This window comes from Drosophila takahashii, chromosome X (genome assembly GCF_030179915.1).
Source record: "Drosophila takahashii strain IR98-3 E-12201 chromosome X, DtakHiC1v2, whole genome shotgun sequence".
Taxonomy (NCBI): domain Eukaryota; kingdom Metazoa; phylum Arthropoda; class Insecta; order Diptera; family Drosophilidae; genus Drosophila; species Drosophila takahashii.
Genome location: NC_091683.1, coordinates 13,126,690 through 13,142,453, shown reverse-complemented (window position 1 = coordinate 13,142,453; position 15,764 = coordinate 13,126,690). Strand labels below are relative to the sequence as shown.

The 15,764-nt window shown below is 45.6% G+C and overlaps 6 protein-coding genes across 8 annotated transcripts; 5 read left to right on the top strand and 1 right to left on the bottom strand.

Moving 5' to 3' along the window:
* The first annotated feature begins 7 nt into the window (after window positions 1-7).
* On the top strand, window positions 8-501 carry LOC108057719 (uncharacterized). Of its 3 annotated transcripts, none has more exons than XM_017142111.3 (2): window positions 8-102; window positions 333-501. In XM_017142111.3, exon 2 carries the CDS (start codon window positions 337-339, stop codon window positions 499-501), a length of 165 nt encoding a protein of 54 aa, XP_016997600.1. In that variant the 5' UTR covers window positions 8-102; window positions 333-336. The 3 variants fall into 3 exon arrangements, with proteins under 3 accessions (XP_016997600.1, XP_016997601.1, XP_016997602.1); XM_017142112.3 differs by having other exon boundaries at window positions 72-194; XM_017142113.3 differs by lacking the exon at window positions 8-102 and adding an exon at window positions 129-264.
* A 30-nt stretch (window positions 502-531) lies between these two features.
* Window positions 532-788, top strand: ND-MNLL (NADH dehydrogenase (ubiquinone) MNLL subunit). The gene has a single exon (XM_017142110.3). It carries the CDS (start codon window positions 532-534, stop codon window positions 700-702), a length of 171 nt encoding a protein of 56 aa, XP_016997599.1. The 3' UTR covers window positions 703-788.
* A 1,641-nt stretch (window positions 789-2,429) lies between these two features.
* On the top strand, window positions 2,430-4,960 carry Nek2. Its single transcript, XM_017142146.3, has one exon. It carries the CDS (start codon window positions 2,585-2,587, stop codon window positions 4,736-4,738), a length of 2,154 nt encoding a protein of 717 aa, XP_016997635.2. The 5' UTR covers window positions 2,430-2,584; the 3' UTR covers window positions 4,739-4,960.
* A 388-nt stretch (window positions 4,961-5,348) lies between these two features.
* Acat1 (Acetyl-CoA acetyltransferase 1) lies at window positions 5,349-6,859 on the top strand. The gene has a single exon (XM_017142145.3). It carries the CDS (start codon window positions 5,473-5,475, stop codon window positions 6,703-6,705), a length of 1,233 nt encoding a protein of 410 aa, XP_016997634.1. The 5' UTR covers window positions 5,349-5,472; the 3' UTR covers window positions 6,706-6,859.
* A 1,359-nt stretch (window positions 6,860-8,218) lies between these two features.
* Window positions 8,219-11,452, bottom strand: Ir7g (Ionotropic receptor 7g). Its single transcript, XM_070218536.1, is given in 3 exon segments — window positions 8,219-9,220; window positions 9,789-10,296; window positions 10,849-11,452. Coding segments are annotated over 3 exon segments (1,938 nt in total). The 5' UTR covers window positions 11,277-11,452.
* Window positions 11,453-12,049: 597 nt separating this feature from the next.
* Window positions 12,050-14,716, top strand: Ir7f (Ionotropic receptor 7f). The gene is made up of 3 exons (XM_017142105.3): window positions 12,050-12,420; window positions 12,475-13,000; window positions 13,718-14,716. Exons 1-3 carry the CDS (start codon window positions 12,065-12,067, stop codon window positions 14,714-14,716), a joined length of 1,881 nt encoding a protein of 626 aa, XP_016997594.2. The 5' UTR covers window positions 12,050-12,064.
* Window positions 14,717-15,764: the final 1,048 nt, after the last annotated feature.

Below are 15,764 nucleotides of genomic sequence, written 5' to 3'. Positions count from 1 at the left end.
TCACCCAGTTGGCAGCCCCGCCCAGAACAATCGATAGGCCCTCGCTGTCAACTTCATTCAACTAAAAACGAGTCGACAGCCCTGGTGCTATCGATGCTATAAGTAAGTTAAAAACAAACCTAATTTAGCAAATTGGAGTGCAAAATCCAGGAAAAATACCCACAAAGTCCAAAACCAAGACTTGGCAGCAGCAGGTGTGAGAAGGGTTCGGCGAAACCGACTAAATAAACACGTCGCTCGGGAGATTTCAGTCATTTTCATTACGTAACATAACAAAACCCCCATTTAACATTACATTCATAAATCCCCCAACTCGTGTGCTTGTCTTGCAGACCCATGGGCAGTGGGATTGTGGTGCAATTGGCTCGAAAGTACGGCGCAGTGATATTCTTTCCCACTGTTGCAGTCGGCTCGATATACGCAGATTGGTCGCACACCCGCGAGTGGAAACGCCAGCAGCTCCAGTTGGCACACAGCGCCCAGTTGAGGGATCAGCAATAGAGGATCGAGGATATAGGATATACCATCACCATGGTCTTGGGACTGGACAAGCGTGCTTTGTGGGGCGCTTTGCCCCTGCTGGGCTTCGCCATCGGGCACTTCCTGGACAAGAAGGAGACGGACCGCATGACCATGTTCCGGGACAAGAGCGCCCTCTACGGTCGTCCCGCCGGCAGCGAGGATAAGGCACCATCCTGGTAGTCCTACCATACTTTTTTTTCCCCCACACAAAACTCACTGTTAACCAATAAACCGGAGAAATGTGAAAATCACCCATTTACCTGGCAGAGATCTGCGGTTAGGAACGTGATTTATTTGTGAAGGATTGCGTAGGCATTGTTTGTTTTACCCGGGAAAACCATAAAAACATCAACACACGTCTAACGATAAGCCGAAAACCCTGAAAATCCATGCAGATAACTCGTTTTTCGAGGGATTCTACCTGTGTGTGAGTTCTGCTTAGTTCGGATCAGGGGCGTAGCTAGGATATTTCAGGAGGGCACTTGTAGACCGAGAAATTCTTGTTATTTATTGCAGCACTTCTAAAAAGAATGTCAAATAAATCAAAACAATAGTAGCTAACCAAAAATGTTCTCATAATAATAGGTCTAAACATTTTCTAATATTTTTTTAAAGATTTTAAGACAATTTTTTAGAAACGTTTAGAAAATTTAAGGTGCCTGTTATTTAATTTGTCTTTGTTACATTTATTTTATGTACCTCACTTTATATAGTAATACTATCTGCAGAAAAGTAATATTTAAATGTACATTTTACCATATTTATTTTAAAGTAACCGAATAGTATTTTTTTTTTTAATTATTTAAATTTCCTTAAAGTAAAGACCCCCAAAATCCTTCTTTGCACGCCGCTGCTTCAGTTTACAAGTGCTCCCAGTCGAAACCGTTAGACAGAATCCCCTTCAGATATGGAATATGAAATCCGATGAGGACATTTCCACTTTTCCAAACAAGGCAGCAAATTGAAATGCCAATGCAACAAAACTAATTTATTTTTATGGCTAGCCAGGGTTAGGGGTTTCGTATTCGGGATCGGATTTGGGTTCGAGTTCAGAATTGAGCGTGATGAATCGCTGGAATTGTGTTCCTGGGCGTGCTGCCTCTTTCTAGCCCATTGTTTCCATGGTCAGCAGTGTGTACACAGGCGCAGTGGGATCGAAATTGTGGGAAAGGGGGTGGGGTGGGGATTTTCCAGATTTTCGCCTCACAAGTGCACTCTCCGCACAGCGGGGGAGGGAGATGCAGGCGATTTGCAAGTGCGTGCGAGCGAGTGGGCAACAGAACGATCTTCATTCCTGGAAGGAAACAAGAGAGAGGTGGACGTGCTGGAAGAACAGGACAGTGCTGGCGGCCTTTGGCGGGAAACTAGCTGAATTGTGCATTAACAACTAGGTGTGAAGGGATTTTATTTAAATTACACTGACGTTTCGAATGAAGGTCAAGGTTAGGTGCGCTCTAATGACTACGCTAAAATGTAATTAAGAATAAATGGAAATTTTAAGGAAATTTGAATAGCTCTTTTCATATAACCCATCGTAAATATGACTTAGTTTAGAGCCGTTTTCTCGTCCGCCTGTTAAATTTAAAGAAAGCTTTAAACTCTGATTTCCCTTACGATTTCAGGGTTTTATTCCTACTTTTAATTATTATTATTTATTAACAAGGATGATATTGCAAATAAATCTGATACCTGTAATTACCAATCTTTGGGTATTCAATAATAAGAAGGGACCGAAAATAGTAATTACTTGAAACTTTAATTTTGTATATGAACTAAATGTGTTTTTTTTATATTTCTTGAGATATTCAGAAAGAACAACTTTTTTTTCCAAGCCAGATTTAGCGGGTCAAGCCAACGACTCAGTTCTTGAGCCTCTCCCTCCACTTGTTCTCGTTCTCTCTCCGGTTTTTCGCAGGTAGCCGAAAATGGGAATTCCAGAGAGGCTAGACTCCCGAAATCCTGCATCCCAAAAACTTTCCAGCATTCTCAGTTTGGATCTCGAGGCGAGCGGATCGAAAGTAAGCGGATCGAAGGACCAAATAAGTGAACGATTCCATCAGAAATGAGTGGTGACCCATCTGCCGGCATGGACTTCTCGCAGAAGACGCTGCAGGACTACGAGGTGCTGGCCGTGATGGGCAACGGCTCCTTTGGCACCTGCTACAAGGTGCGGGACAAGAGCACCGGCGAGCTGTTCGCCTGGAAGGGCATGAACTACGACGAGCTGGACGAGGCCAAGTGCGAGGCTCTGGTCTCCGAGATCAGCGTTCTGCGGCAGCTGCAGCATCCGAATATCGTTCAGTACTACCATCACCTGGTCAACCGGGAGGCCAAGTCGGTGTACATCGTGATGGAGTGCTGTGCCGGCGGCGATCTGGCCCAGATTGTCCAGCGGGCGCGGGCGCACCGGCAACGCTTCGAGGAGCCCTACATCTGGCGGGTGCTCTTCCAGCTTTGCCGCGCCCTCCAGGTGTGCCATAATAAGATACCCAACGGCACCATCCTGCATCGCGACATCAAGCCGGCGAATATCTTTCTGGATGCGGCCGGAAATGCCAAGCTGGGTGACTTCGGTTTGGCCAGAATGCTGCGCAGGGATCAGAGCTTTGCCGCCTCCTTTGTGGGCACGCCGCACTACATGAGTCCCGAGCTGGTGAGGGGCAGGAAGTACGACCGGAAGAGCGACGTCTGGGCGGTGGGCTGCCTGGTGTACGAGATGTGCGCCCTGCGACCGCCGTTCCGCGGCCGAGCCTTCGACCAGCTGTCCGAGAAGATCGCCCAGGGCGAGTTCAGCCGCATTCCGGCGGTCTACAGTGCCGATCTGCAGGAGATCATCGCCTTCATGCTGGCCGTGGATCATGAACAGCGTCCCGGCATCGAGGTCATCATCCGGCATCCGCTGGTGGTGCGCAACATCAGCGAGCTGGATGGTCAGTTCCCCAGCCTCATAGAGGCTGGTGAGGATTTCTACACCCTGCCTACGGGCGGCAGACTCTTCGGCGAGGAGGAGGAGGCGGAGGAGCCGGAGCCTGAGCTTTCCAGCACCCTGTTCACCGAACAGTATAGCTTCAACGAGGGCTATGGCCAGCGGAGGCTCAGTGTGACGGGCGTCTTCACCCCGGACTTGAGAACGGAGCTCTTCTACTCGGCCAAGCGAAAGATCTTTCCCGCCAAGAAGCTGCAGCTATCGGATCCCGCCCTGTACGAGAGTATAAGGAGGGAGGAGCAGGTGGAGCTGGAGCAGGAGGAGCGGCGTCGCAAGAAGCAGGAGCAGGAGAAGGATCCCAAGGAGCTCACCCAGAACATTTTCGATGAGGTGCTGAAGACGCGCCTGCATGCCATACGCGCCCAGGAGTCGCTGCTGCAGCAGAGGCTGGAGGAGCTGCAGGCGAGGGAGCAGCAGCTGCAGCTCGCGGAGCAGCGCGTCCAGTCGCTGGAGCGGCAGCTGCAGGAGAAGATCCAGGAGAGGCACTCGTGCAGCTGCCGGCAGCCAATGGCGCCGCCGATTCCGCCAAGGAAGCCGGTGAAGTCGCAACACGATGATACCTACTGCACCATTGAACTTAATGAAACCTCTCCTACGGTGGCCAAGCTCAATTTGGCCGCTCTGCCGGCTCCCAAGTCGCTGGGCAGCCTGCGCAAGGTCACCTTCCAGTCGCCCCAAAAGTTCGTGACCTACGGGATCGAGAATATGCCTCCCCCGGTGGTGAATCAGGTGGTAAATCCAGCTCCTCCAGCCGCTCCCATGCAGATGAGCGTGTCCAGCAATGATTCAGGGGACAGCCAGGCCTCCTCCACGCGCCGCAAGTCCATCCTCTCGCTCTTCGGCCTGAGTCGCGGCTCCAAGGCGGCCTCCAAATCCCTGCCAGCGGTTAATCAGGCACCTCCGGCAGCTCCAACGCGAGTGCAAAGACCTCCGCTGGCCGTGAAGCCACCAGTTAGCCAGGAGCAGCCGGCTGCAGCTCCTCCGGTGGCCAATCTCTGGACCAAGGAGCAGAAGAAACAGGCCTTCGAACTCCTGGCGGCCATGAATGCGGCGGAGAGGGAGGCGGGCGGAGGAGGAGGAGGAGCCGGAGGAGGAGCACGTCGCCAGCATCTGCGGCAGTCGGTGAGGGAGCGCAACTCGACGCTCCAGCGGAATCGCATGCGGCGATCTCTGGTGGTGCCCAGCGGCGGCCATCAGAAGCTATCAACGCGCGACCAGATGGTGATCTGATCGATCCGAGGCATTGTCCAGGAGTCCAGGAGCCCAGGAGCCATGGCAACCATGGAAACTACGAGCGTTGTGATGTGGAATAAGTTCCGTAATATATATGTATTCCTTTTTTTATACACCACTTTTTTTTTTGCCATATTTTCGTATTATTAGCTGTAAGATTTTTGCCCTTTTCGCTGCCATTAATTGTGCAATTTGAATTAAGTAGTTATATAAAATCTAGGTATGCAGGTTTTTTGAACTGAATAAAATAATAATTACTACCATAAAACATTGGACTTTAAATATATTTATTTTTTAAGGAGATTTACATTTAATATTTGTTAAGTGTTTATAAAAAATGTAAATATTTAGCCTGTAACAAGTTCCGTTAAATTCAATTAGCGCATTTTCAGTGCTGCATAAAGGTAAAAATAAGCTCACATCAAATCTAGCTAGTAAAAAATTCTTGATAAAAAAAAAGTTGGAAAAAAAATAATTCTCAGAATATGTTTCAACTTTTTTTGACAAAACCTCAAGTATTTAATTAAAAATTATATATTTTCTAGCTATTTTATTATTTAACAGTTGCCAACACTGCCGCCGCGCCAGCTGTTGCCTATCGATAGGCCGATTACCGGTTTGTTACGCAAGCAACAGGTTTTCCAGTTGGACTCTGATTAGATTCTTGTTATTTCCAAGTGTGTTTTCCGCGCTAGTTAATTTCATTTGATTTAATTTAAATAAATTCCAAGATGTCCGCCCGACTGCTGCAGGCCACGCGTCGCTGGAGCGCCCAGCGCAGCTACAGCTCCAAAATCGCCGAGGTGGTCATCGTTTCGGCTGCCCGCACTCCAATTGGCAGCTTCCAGAGCCAATTGGCCCCGCTGACGGCCACCCAATTGGGAGCCCGGGCCATCGAGGCGGCTATCGAAAAGGCGGGAATTTCAAAGACGGACGTCCAGGAGGTGATCATGGGCAATGTGGTTTCTGCTGGCCTTGGCCAGGCGCCCGCCCGCCAGGCGGCCATCTTCGCCGGTCTGCCGACCAATGTGTGCTGCACCACGGTGAACAAGGTCTGCTCCTCGGGCATGAAGTCCGTCATGCTGGGCGCCCAATCCCTGATGCTCGGCTACGCCGATGTCGTCGTCGCCGGCGGCATGGAGTCCATGTCCAATGTGCCCTTCTATCTGAAGAGGGGCGCCACTCCGTATGGCGGCGTCAATCTCACCGACGGCATCGTTTTCGATGGCCTGTGGGATGTGTACAACAAGTTCCACATGGGCAACTGTGCCGAGAATACGGCCAAGAAGCTGGAGATTACCCGTCAGCAGCAGGATGACTTCGCCATCGAATCGTACAAGAGGTCGGCGGCAGCCTGGGCCAACAAGGTCTTCGCGGATGAGATTGCCCCCGTGAAGATTCAGCAGAAGAGGAAGCCGGAGATTGTGGTGGCCGAGGATGAGGAGTACAAAAGGGTGAATTTCGACAAGTTCGGTCAGTTGGCCACGGTTTTCCAGCGGGAAAATGGCACTGTGACCGCCGGAAATGCGTCCACCTTGAACGATGGCGGCGCCGCTGTGGTGCTCATGAGCGCGGAGGCTGCCCAGAAGGCGGGTCTCCAGCCGCTGGCCAGGATTGTGGCCTTCCAGGATGCGGAAACCGATCCGATTGACTTCCCCATCGCCCCCGCCTTGGCCATTCCCAAGCTTCTCAAGCGGGCCGGCGTTCGCAAGGAGGATGTGGCCATGTGGGAGGTCAACGAGGCCTTCTCCCTGGTCGTCCTGGCCAATATCAAGAAGCTGGACGTGGATCCCGCCAAGGTGAATGTCCATGGCGGTGCCGTGTCCATTGGCCATCCCATCGGCATGTCCGGAGCTCGCCTGGTGGCCCATCTCTCGCACAGTTTGAAGAAGGGCGAGCTGGGATGCGCCTCCATTTGCAACGGCGGCGGCGGAGCCTCCTCCATTCTCCTCGAGAAGCTGTAGGATGGTCACCTGCCTGATCCTGCTCTCAACCAGAAATGCATTTACTACGTGGAAAGCTCTATGTTTTTTTTTTGTTTTTAAATTTTTAAGCATTTATCGAAATCTTGTGATTTGCATAATAAAATTATGAAACAGTGAATAATTAAATGGAAAAGCGGTTTTTTGATGAAATGTTTATGGGTTCAGGATCTGAATAATTGATCATTTAGAAAAATTAAAACTTTATGGGTATGATCAAAATAATGAGTTCATTTAAATAACTAATATATGTATATGAATCATTTAATATTGAAATATTTTGTGGGTAATGAATCTTTAAATATTGAAATATATTATCGGTTCCAGATCTTAATAATCAAATAATTCGTAATTATTAGTAATCGTAACTTGGCCAAAAATGGAAATTCGGAATTTTGGTTTTTGGCAAAAATATGCATATTTATACCCGTTACTCGTAGAGTAAAAGGGTATACTAGATTCGTGCAAAAGTATGTAACAGGCAGAAGGAAGCGTTTCCGACCCTATAAACTATATATATTCTTGATCAGGATCACTAGCCGAGTCGATCTAGCCATGTCCGTCTGTCCGTCTGTCCGTCTGTCTGTCTGTCCGTCTGTCCGTATGAACGCTGAGATCTCGGAAACTATAAAAGCTAGAAGATTGACACTTTGCATGCAGATTCTAGGAGTTCCTACGCAGCGCAAGTTTGTTTCAAAAGAGTGCCACGCCCCCTCTAACGCCCACAATCCCTTATATACGATTTTAAAAATTTCAATATTTCGGAAAAGTAAAAATGCAGTTTTATGGTGTTTATCAATACCTATCGAAATGTAGAAGAAATTTTTCAAATCGGTCCATTCGTTAAAAAGTTATGCGTGATCAACGTTTTCTATCTCTATCTCCATCTCCCTCGCACTCCCTTTACCTGAGTAACGGGTATCTGATAGTCGGGGCACCCGACTATAACGTTCTCTCTTGTTTTTTTTTGTTTTTTTGTTGTAACTTTCCCAAAAATGGTCCTACACCAAAAATACATACTGTTTTGAACAGATAACAAAATAATAAATAATAATAATAAATAAATCCATGATACTTTCCGTGTGATTTTGGAAAAATTTAATTTTTGTCAATTTTCAATTTTTTTATATGATTTTATGAAAAAAATTGACAAAAATTAAAATTCCCAGGTTTGAATGCCAATTGATTGGAAATTTAATAACGAGTTCAGAAAGGTATGACAATCCATATTTGGATCAAAACTTCCATTGTTTCAGCCAAAAAACGAATTATTTTTGCTTCGGTTTCCGGTTTTTTGGTAAAAACATGAATTTTTCCTTTTAGTTTTTTTTATGATTAATCATAAGTCATAAAACCAAAAGTATTTTCTTTGCTTCCCCGTAAAAATTATAACAGAAATAAACCAATGATAATTCCCATTTTTTAGTGGTTTTTCACTAGAATTTATTTATCAGCTATTTGAAATAGCATTTATAGAAAAGCTAATAAGCTTTGCCTAGACCACGACATTTGCAGCTCGTCGGGCGGCCAGGAGTTCGCCGATGAAGACGACCAGCGACAGGATGTAGAGTGCCGCGGCCAGGATGTAGACCGCCCAGAGGTCCGGCTGCTGGATCCGCTTCTCCCGGTAGAGGAACCGACTGCGGAAGTACCGCTCGCTGGCCACCTGACCCGCCCAGTGGTGCAGCAGACCCACCGATCGAATGGACATGACCAGCTGGTCCAGGTGGCCCACCAGGTGCGAGTGCTTCTGCAGGTAGATGGCCAGCTGCTGCTCCAGGACGTGCTGGTCCATCAGGTGATAGGCGCCCGCCCGATGGCCCCGCTGGGTGAGATGAAGCAGGGCGTCCTGGGAGAGCAGCCCAAAGAAGAGGGGATGTGAGCCGGCTCCGTCGCGCAGGGAGCAGCGATCCAGCTGGCGCAGCACCTCCTCCTCCCGCTCCGAGGCCACAATGAGACTGCGGAGTCCCAGCAGCTCCTGCAGACTGGGCACCTCGCGCAGATCCTGCCACGTGGAACGGCTCATCACGGCCGCATAGTCGCCATCGGCCAGATCCTGCAGACTCTCCGGCAGCCGCTGGTGCAGATGATAGCGCAGGATGAAGAACAACAAAGCCGAGTACATGGAGCGCACGACCAGGCCAAAGTACAGCCAGCTGGCGAAGAGCCACTGCAGCGATGGACGCTCCGGGGGATCGACGGGCAGTCCCAGGGCGGCGGCATAGACCGCCAGCAGGAGGGCCACCCGATCCCCCGCCCCGCGTCACTGGAGCAGCGCCAGGCAGGCGATGCTCAGAAAACTGGACACCAGGCAGATCCAGGTGAGCGCCTGGAAGGGAAACGACCAGATCTCCAGGCTGGTCAGGTTGTGGGCGTTGAGCAGCAGGCAGCCCACCAGGCGGTTCGAGTAGTGCGGGAACACGGGCGTCAGGTTCGAGGAGTACTGGATGCGCTTCCTCACATAGCCGATCGCCAGGTGGGCTATGCGTCCCTGCACCTGAAGAGGCAAAAAAAAAGCATTAAAAATAGTTTTAGAATTATTTTTCCGATTTGAAAACTTAAAAATCTTCAATAATATAAAAATAACGAAAATTAGAACGGGAATTAAAAATAAAATATAAATAATAATAATACCAATTTCCTATATATGTTTTTATTTAAAAAGTAAGAATCTTAAAAAATATATCAAAAATTATATAAAAAAAAAAAACAAACAACAAACTAAATTTAAAATATTAAGCTATTATAAAATAGTTAAAAAAATGTAGATTCTGATATAAACAAGTAAGAATATTAAAAATAAACCAATACAAATATTAAAAACCTAATCTTAAATCTTAAAATCTTAATCTTAATTTTAAAAGAATCTTGAAAATTATATCAAAAATAAATATAATAAACATTAAAAATATAAAAGTCTTAAAAATAATTAAAATTAGAATAAGAATTGAAAATAATAAAAATTTCCTATTTGTTTTTTTTTTTATTTAAAAAAGTAAGAAACTTATAAATAACTAAAATTACAAATTGGTTTCTCCTATTTTTTTAGGAAGCTAAGAACTCACCAACTTCTGGAGCAGCTGCTTCTCCGACCAGGTGGTTCGGTTCCTCTGCTGATCCTGCAGTCCCGCGAACTGAATGCTAAAGTTCATCCGGCGCGACAACTCCTGCAGCAGACGTCCCTCCAATCCCCGCAGTTCCCGCTGCCCCTCGTCCAGTTCGAAGAAGGGCGACACTCGCCGGGCCAAAACCACCAAGGGACACCCCTGGAGATTGTGCAGCTTGGAGGGAAAGTAATCCCGATGCTGCCAGGACCTGCCCAGGAACGTATTGATCCTGGTGGGCTGCGAATCGTTGCATTGGCCGGGCGCCGCGTAGGGAAAGTACGTGTGGAGCAGCACCTGGCCACCGGAACTCTGCGTCATCACGTTGCAGTTGATCAGCTGGTGGCGCCAGCAGTAGGCGAACACACCCTGCATGTCCTGCGGAATCAGGGCATCCCTCTGCTGCAGGAAGATGAAGTAGTACTCACTGCCGTCCGACTGCGCTGTGTATGTGTGGATCTCAATGTCGCTGGAAGGGGATGAAGGGATTCAGAAAAGGTGACCCAAAATTGCCATTCTATAAAATATTACTTTTATCAAATTTAAGTTAGATTTATAAAAAAAACAGCCGTAATTACTTATTTCTTGTATTTAGCATGCATTTTGTGTGTATATTTTATATAGTATATTTTAGTATGTTTTAAATGCCGATGGCTTACCGAAATGGTGACCCCAAACTTTATTTCTATATGCCATAGACAATTGACAATTTAGATTCGTTCTATATAAAAGTACCTCAAATATTGGTTTCTTAATTCTCAACAATCTGTATTGTATTTTTATCTTTAATAAAAATAGGTGACCCAAAAATGCAATAAAGACCTGATCAGTTATCATCTAAAACAAAAAACCTTTAAGCATGTGTTTTTAAATTCTCTAAAAATCGGAATTATACTTATATCTTTCCGTATACTTTAAATTTCCATGACTTGCAAAAAAAAGGTGACCCAAAACCGCACTTCAAGAGCCAATAACTTAATCAACTTAAGTTAGCTCTAAAATTCAACTCCTAATCTCTTACAGCAGCGCATCCAGCGAGTCCACCAGCAGCAGGTTGTGTGTCCTTGGTCCCTCGATGCGCCGCGGACGACCCAGCTCGACCAGGACCAGCTGGACGATCATCGTGTCCACGCTCTCGTACAGCAGCTGCATGATGTTGCGGTAGAAGTTCATGGGACTGGGTCGCCGGCAGGAGAGGACCACGATGAAGGCGGGGGCGATCCGCTGGTAGAAGTCCTCGATGAAGACCCGAAGGGCCTGGGCCACGTGCTGGTTGATGGCCGCCGCCTGCGTCTGGGCGCCGATGTACTTCATCGACTCGAACTGCAGCAGGCTGGTCACGTTCATGTCCGTCTGTCCGGGAGACCGGTAAGAATACTGCCGCTGCTGGCTAGTAATCCCCTTTTGCTGAATTCCAGACCTATTTCGGGATCTATGTTTGCATCTCATTAGGTCCGAAGTCAAACAAAACTATTGTGGGTCACGCACCAAGGTGGACAATTAGCCACCAGCTGGTCACTCGTAAATATCTACTACTTATATAAGGTGGTGGTTATGTCGATAATCGTGTATTTATATGGGTTTTCAGGTCTGCTTTATTTTTAAGGTGGTGGGTATTTCTTGATTTCTTGTTAACTGGAATTTAGATAATCTTTATTCTTTTATGATGCCTTCTACACTGAACTTTGAGTTTTGATACTGATACTGAAAACTTATTAGATTAAATATTATTATTAATAAATATGAAATATAATAATTTGTATACCTATAATATAGGTCCTATATTTTTTATTTTTTCCAATTTAAATCAGTTTTCAGTATCAGTATCGAAAACTCAAAGTTTTAAAGTATTTTAAAGTAATTAAAAGTTAATATAAAAGATATTACTGGGCCCACAAAAGTATATTTTAATATTATTCTTTGGAAAATAAATAAAAAAAAAAAAAAATTAAAAAAAAAATAAATAAAAAAATAAATAAATAATAAAACGTATTTTAATATTTTTTTTCTGTAAAATTAATAAAAAAAATAAAAAAAGAAATAAATAAATATTAAAATATATTTAATAATAATTATTATTCCAAATAATATAACACATTTTTTGTAAGCCCATTAATATCTTTTATATTTACTTTTAATTAGTGCAATCTCTCTTGAGATCTAAGGAGCGGAACAAGCAATCACCCAGTCCCAGAGAATGTGTCCTTTCCTCACAGTCGCGCCTCCAACTTCGCACCATGAACACCAGCTCCACTTCCAGTGGGAGTCCCAATCCCAGCTCGATCTACGCCAGCTACCTGCAGCACTCGAGGATCGACATGCAGGGCGAGGACGCGAATGCCCATGTGGCCCGCGCTCTGCGGCTGGTCATCGAGAATGTGCTGGCCCAGCTGAGCACCACGCTGGTGGTGACCATCTCGACCCGCCATTTGGGCACCGCCCAGTGGTTCGAGTACATGATGAACAACCTGATGGACTCGTGGCGCATGGTGGCGGTCCAGCTGCTCCGCTTTCGTCCCGATGTGGTGGCCAGTTCGGTGCCAGGCAGAAAGAGGGTCAACCTGCTGATGGTGGACTCCTATCTGGGATTAATGTGAGTAATTCCTTATATATAAATTATATTCTTAATACTTATTTTCTTACGCAGGGACACCAACATCACGGAAAACAATGCGGACTTTGATGACCCCGACTACTACTTCATCTTCCTGCAGGCCAGGGATCACCTCATTCCCCGGGAACTCCAGCTGATCCTGGACCATTGCCTGGCCCACTTTTGGCTGCACTGCAACGTGATGATCCAGACCGCCCAGGTGGAGGTGCTGGTCTACACCTACTATCCGTATACGGCGACCAGCTGCCAGGAGGCGCATCCCGTGAAGGTGAATGCCTTCGATGGTCGCCGCTGGTGGCGGAATGCCAAGATGTTTCCCGATAAACTCGACCAGATGCACGGCTGTCCCCTGACCGTGCTCACCTGGCATCAGCCGCCCTTCGTGGAGCTCTTCTCGGATCCTAAGGATAATAGTCAGCGCGCCGGTGGCTTCGAGATTCAGCTGGTGCAGCACATGGCTCGCCGGATGAACTTCAGCCTGGTGCTGGCCAATATTTCGCTGCTGCGACCGAATGCCTATCGACTGGCCGAGGGCGCCAAGGAGGGACCCATAGAAAGGGTGAGTTTGGAGATCGCAGATCTGATATATTAGTTATAGAACAATATTGAGAAAATTTAGATTAAATATGGAGATTCTGCAGGGTTTTAAATTCTTAAAATGTTTTAAAATATTTTTTACAGTTTCTTTAAATACCTTTAAATTCTCGAAAAAGCTTGAAAAAAATTTAATTTAACCAGAAACATTTTTAATCTTAAAATCTTAAATAAGTTAAAAGAAATGCAGATCTGGAATATTAGTTTTAGAAAATTATTGAGAAAATGTAGATAAAATATGGAGAATCTTCAGGGTTTAAATTAAATTAAATTAAATTAAATTTTACAATATTTTAACAATTTCTTTAAATAACTTTAGATTTGCAGAAACACTTGAAACTAATTTAATTTAACCAAAAACATTTTTAATATTAAAATCTTAAATAAGTTTAGGGAAACGGTAGATCAAATATGTAGATTTTTTTAAGATTCTGGTAGATAAATTTGACATCAAACGGAATTTTTTCTATATTTTAACGGGTTTTTGAAATACCTCTAAAGTCTTTGAAAAAATGTTTGACAACCATTCAAAACTTGTAAAGTTTTTTAAATATAAGTTTTTTTTGAAACATTACATTACATTACATAGTATTTTATACTGCTAGCAATCGACTATAGATTACCTACTATACTATATCCCTTACACCGAATAATTCTGATATTATAATCCTGATTTCCATAGCTCCTGGAGCGCAGTGCCAACCTGAGCATGGGCTATTTCCGTAAGACGGCGCGCCGGAATCAGCTGCTGACCACGCCCATGTCGTACTACTCGGCCAATCTGGTGGCCGTGCTCCAGCTGGAGCGCTATCGCCTCAGCTCGCTGGCCCTGCTGGCCTTTCCCTTCGAGCTGTCCGTGTGGCTGCTCCTGCTCCTGGCTCTCCTGGTTCACCTGGCCATCCATCTGCCGGGAAGGCGATCGAATCGCGGCGGCGATGGTGGTGGCGGTGGCCTCCAGGTGGTGGCCCTGCTTTTGGGCGCCGCCCTGGCGCGCCTGCCACGCCCCTGGAGGCATCGCCTCATCGCCGCCCACTGGCTGTGGGCCAGCATACCCCTGAGGATATCCTACCAGTCGCTGCTCTTTCACCTCATCCGCCTGCAGCTGTACAGCACGCCATCCTTCTCCCTGGAGCAGCTGCTGGCGGAGGGATTCCAGGGTATTTGCACGGCGAACACGGAGCGACTGCTGCTCGAGATGCCCCAGCTGGTCCGCAATCCGGACAGCTTTCACTCCCTGGACACTCCGTCCGATTGGGACGTTCTAAACGCCCTGCAGCGGAACAGGAAGCGCAAGATATTCGCCGTGGCCAATCAGGATGTCACCCAGTCCTTCCTGCACTCCTCCGGCCAACCGAATGCCTATCACGTGGTCAAACAGCCGGTGAATGTCGAGTATGCTGGCATGTACATGCCCAAGCACTCGTTTCTCTACGAGAAGCTGGACGACTGCATCCGGCGGCTGGACGCCAGTGGCTTCATCCACGCCTGGCGGCGGGCGGCCTTCGCCGGCGTCCATCGAGGGGAGCGGGAACGGGTGCCCCAGACCAGCCGGCGGTACATCAACCACGCCAAGCTCTCCGGAATTTACATGGTCATGGCGGGCATGTACCTCCTTTCCTGTCTTGTTTTCGCTGGGGAGCTCATCCTCCGGCGGAGGAACTGGAAGGTCCTTAAGTTCTGAAAAATTATATAAAGTATTAAGATAAGATTTATATAACATTTATATGAGGTTTATCTTGTTTGTTTACCTAAGCGAATTTTTAAAAATTATGTTTATAAATGAAAAATATTTTATTGTTAAATCTAGTGTTATTTTCAATAATGGTTCTTGAAATACAAAAAATAGTTATATTAAAAAACTAATAACACTATGCAGCATCAAAAATTTACCTCGATGGATGCTATATTTTTGGATTCGTTACGAATTCCCAAGTTAAACTGCGTTTTCCAAAAAGTTCCCCGACGCAAGGATTCTTAGCAAAAGGAAGTTCGAAAAATGGTGAAATTGGCCTACTTTCCAGTGCTCTCAGAGGCAAATGGATGCAAGGTTTGATTCGATGTTAAAGTTTTTTAAAAGATACACTCTTTATCTTTCAAACCCCATACTTAGAATAATTTTAGGATTTTTTTTAAGGCAGAAATAAATTCCAAAAAACATAGTCAAAAAACTAAAAAACTTACAGCTGCGGTAAAAATAGTAGTAGTGTTGCCGCCCTGTGTTTTTAAAAGTTTTTTTGTTGTCACTTTTCTTATCCAATTAGTCTATTAGTACAATTATAATCAATACAATATTACCAGGAGAAGATAAATTACAACAACAAACCTTTAAAAACACAGGGCGGCAACACTACTACTATTTTGACCGCAGCTGTATGCTTTTATGTTTTTTGACTATGTTTTCTAAAATTTGTTTCTCCTTTAATAAAAATCCTAAAATTATTCTAAGTATGGGGTTTGAAAGATAAAGGGTGTATCCTTTAAAAAACTTTAACATCGAATCAAACAATGCATCCGTTTGTCTCTGAGAGCTCTGGAAAGTTGTCCAATTTCAGCATTCTTCGAACTTTGAGGTCCTTTTGCTAAGAATCCTTGCGTCGGGGAACTTTTTGGAAAACGCAGTTTAACTTGGGAATTCGTAACGAATCCAAAAATATAGCATCCATCGAGGTAAATTTAAAAAGCACTAAAAATGTTGCACAGTGTAATCATTATTATAATTATGATTAAAA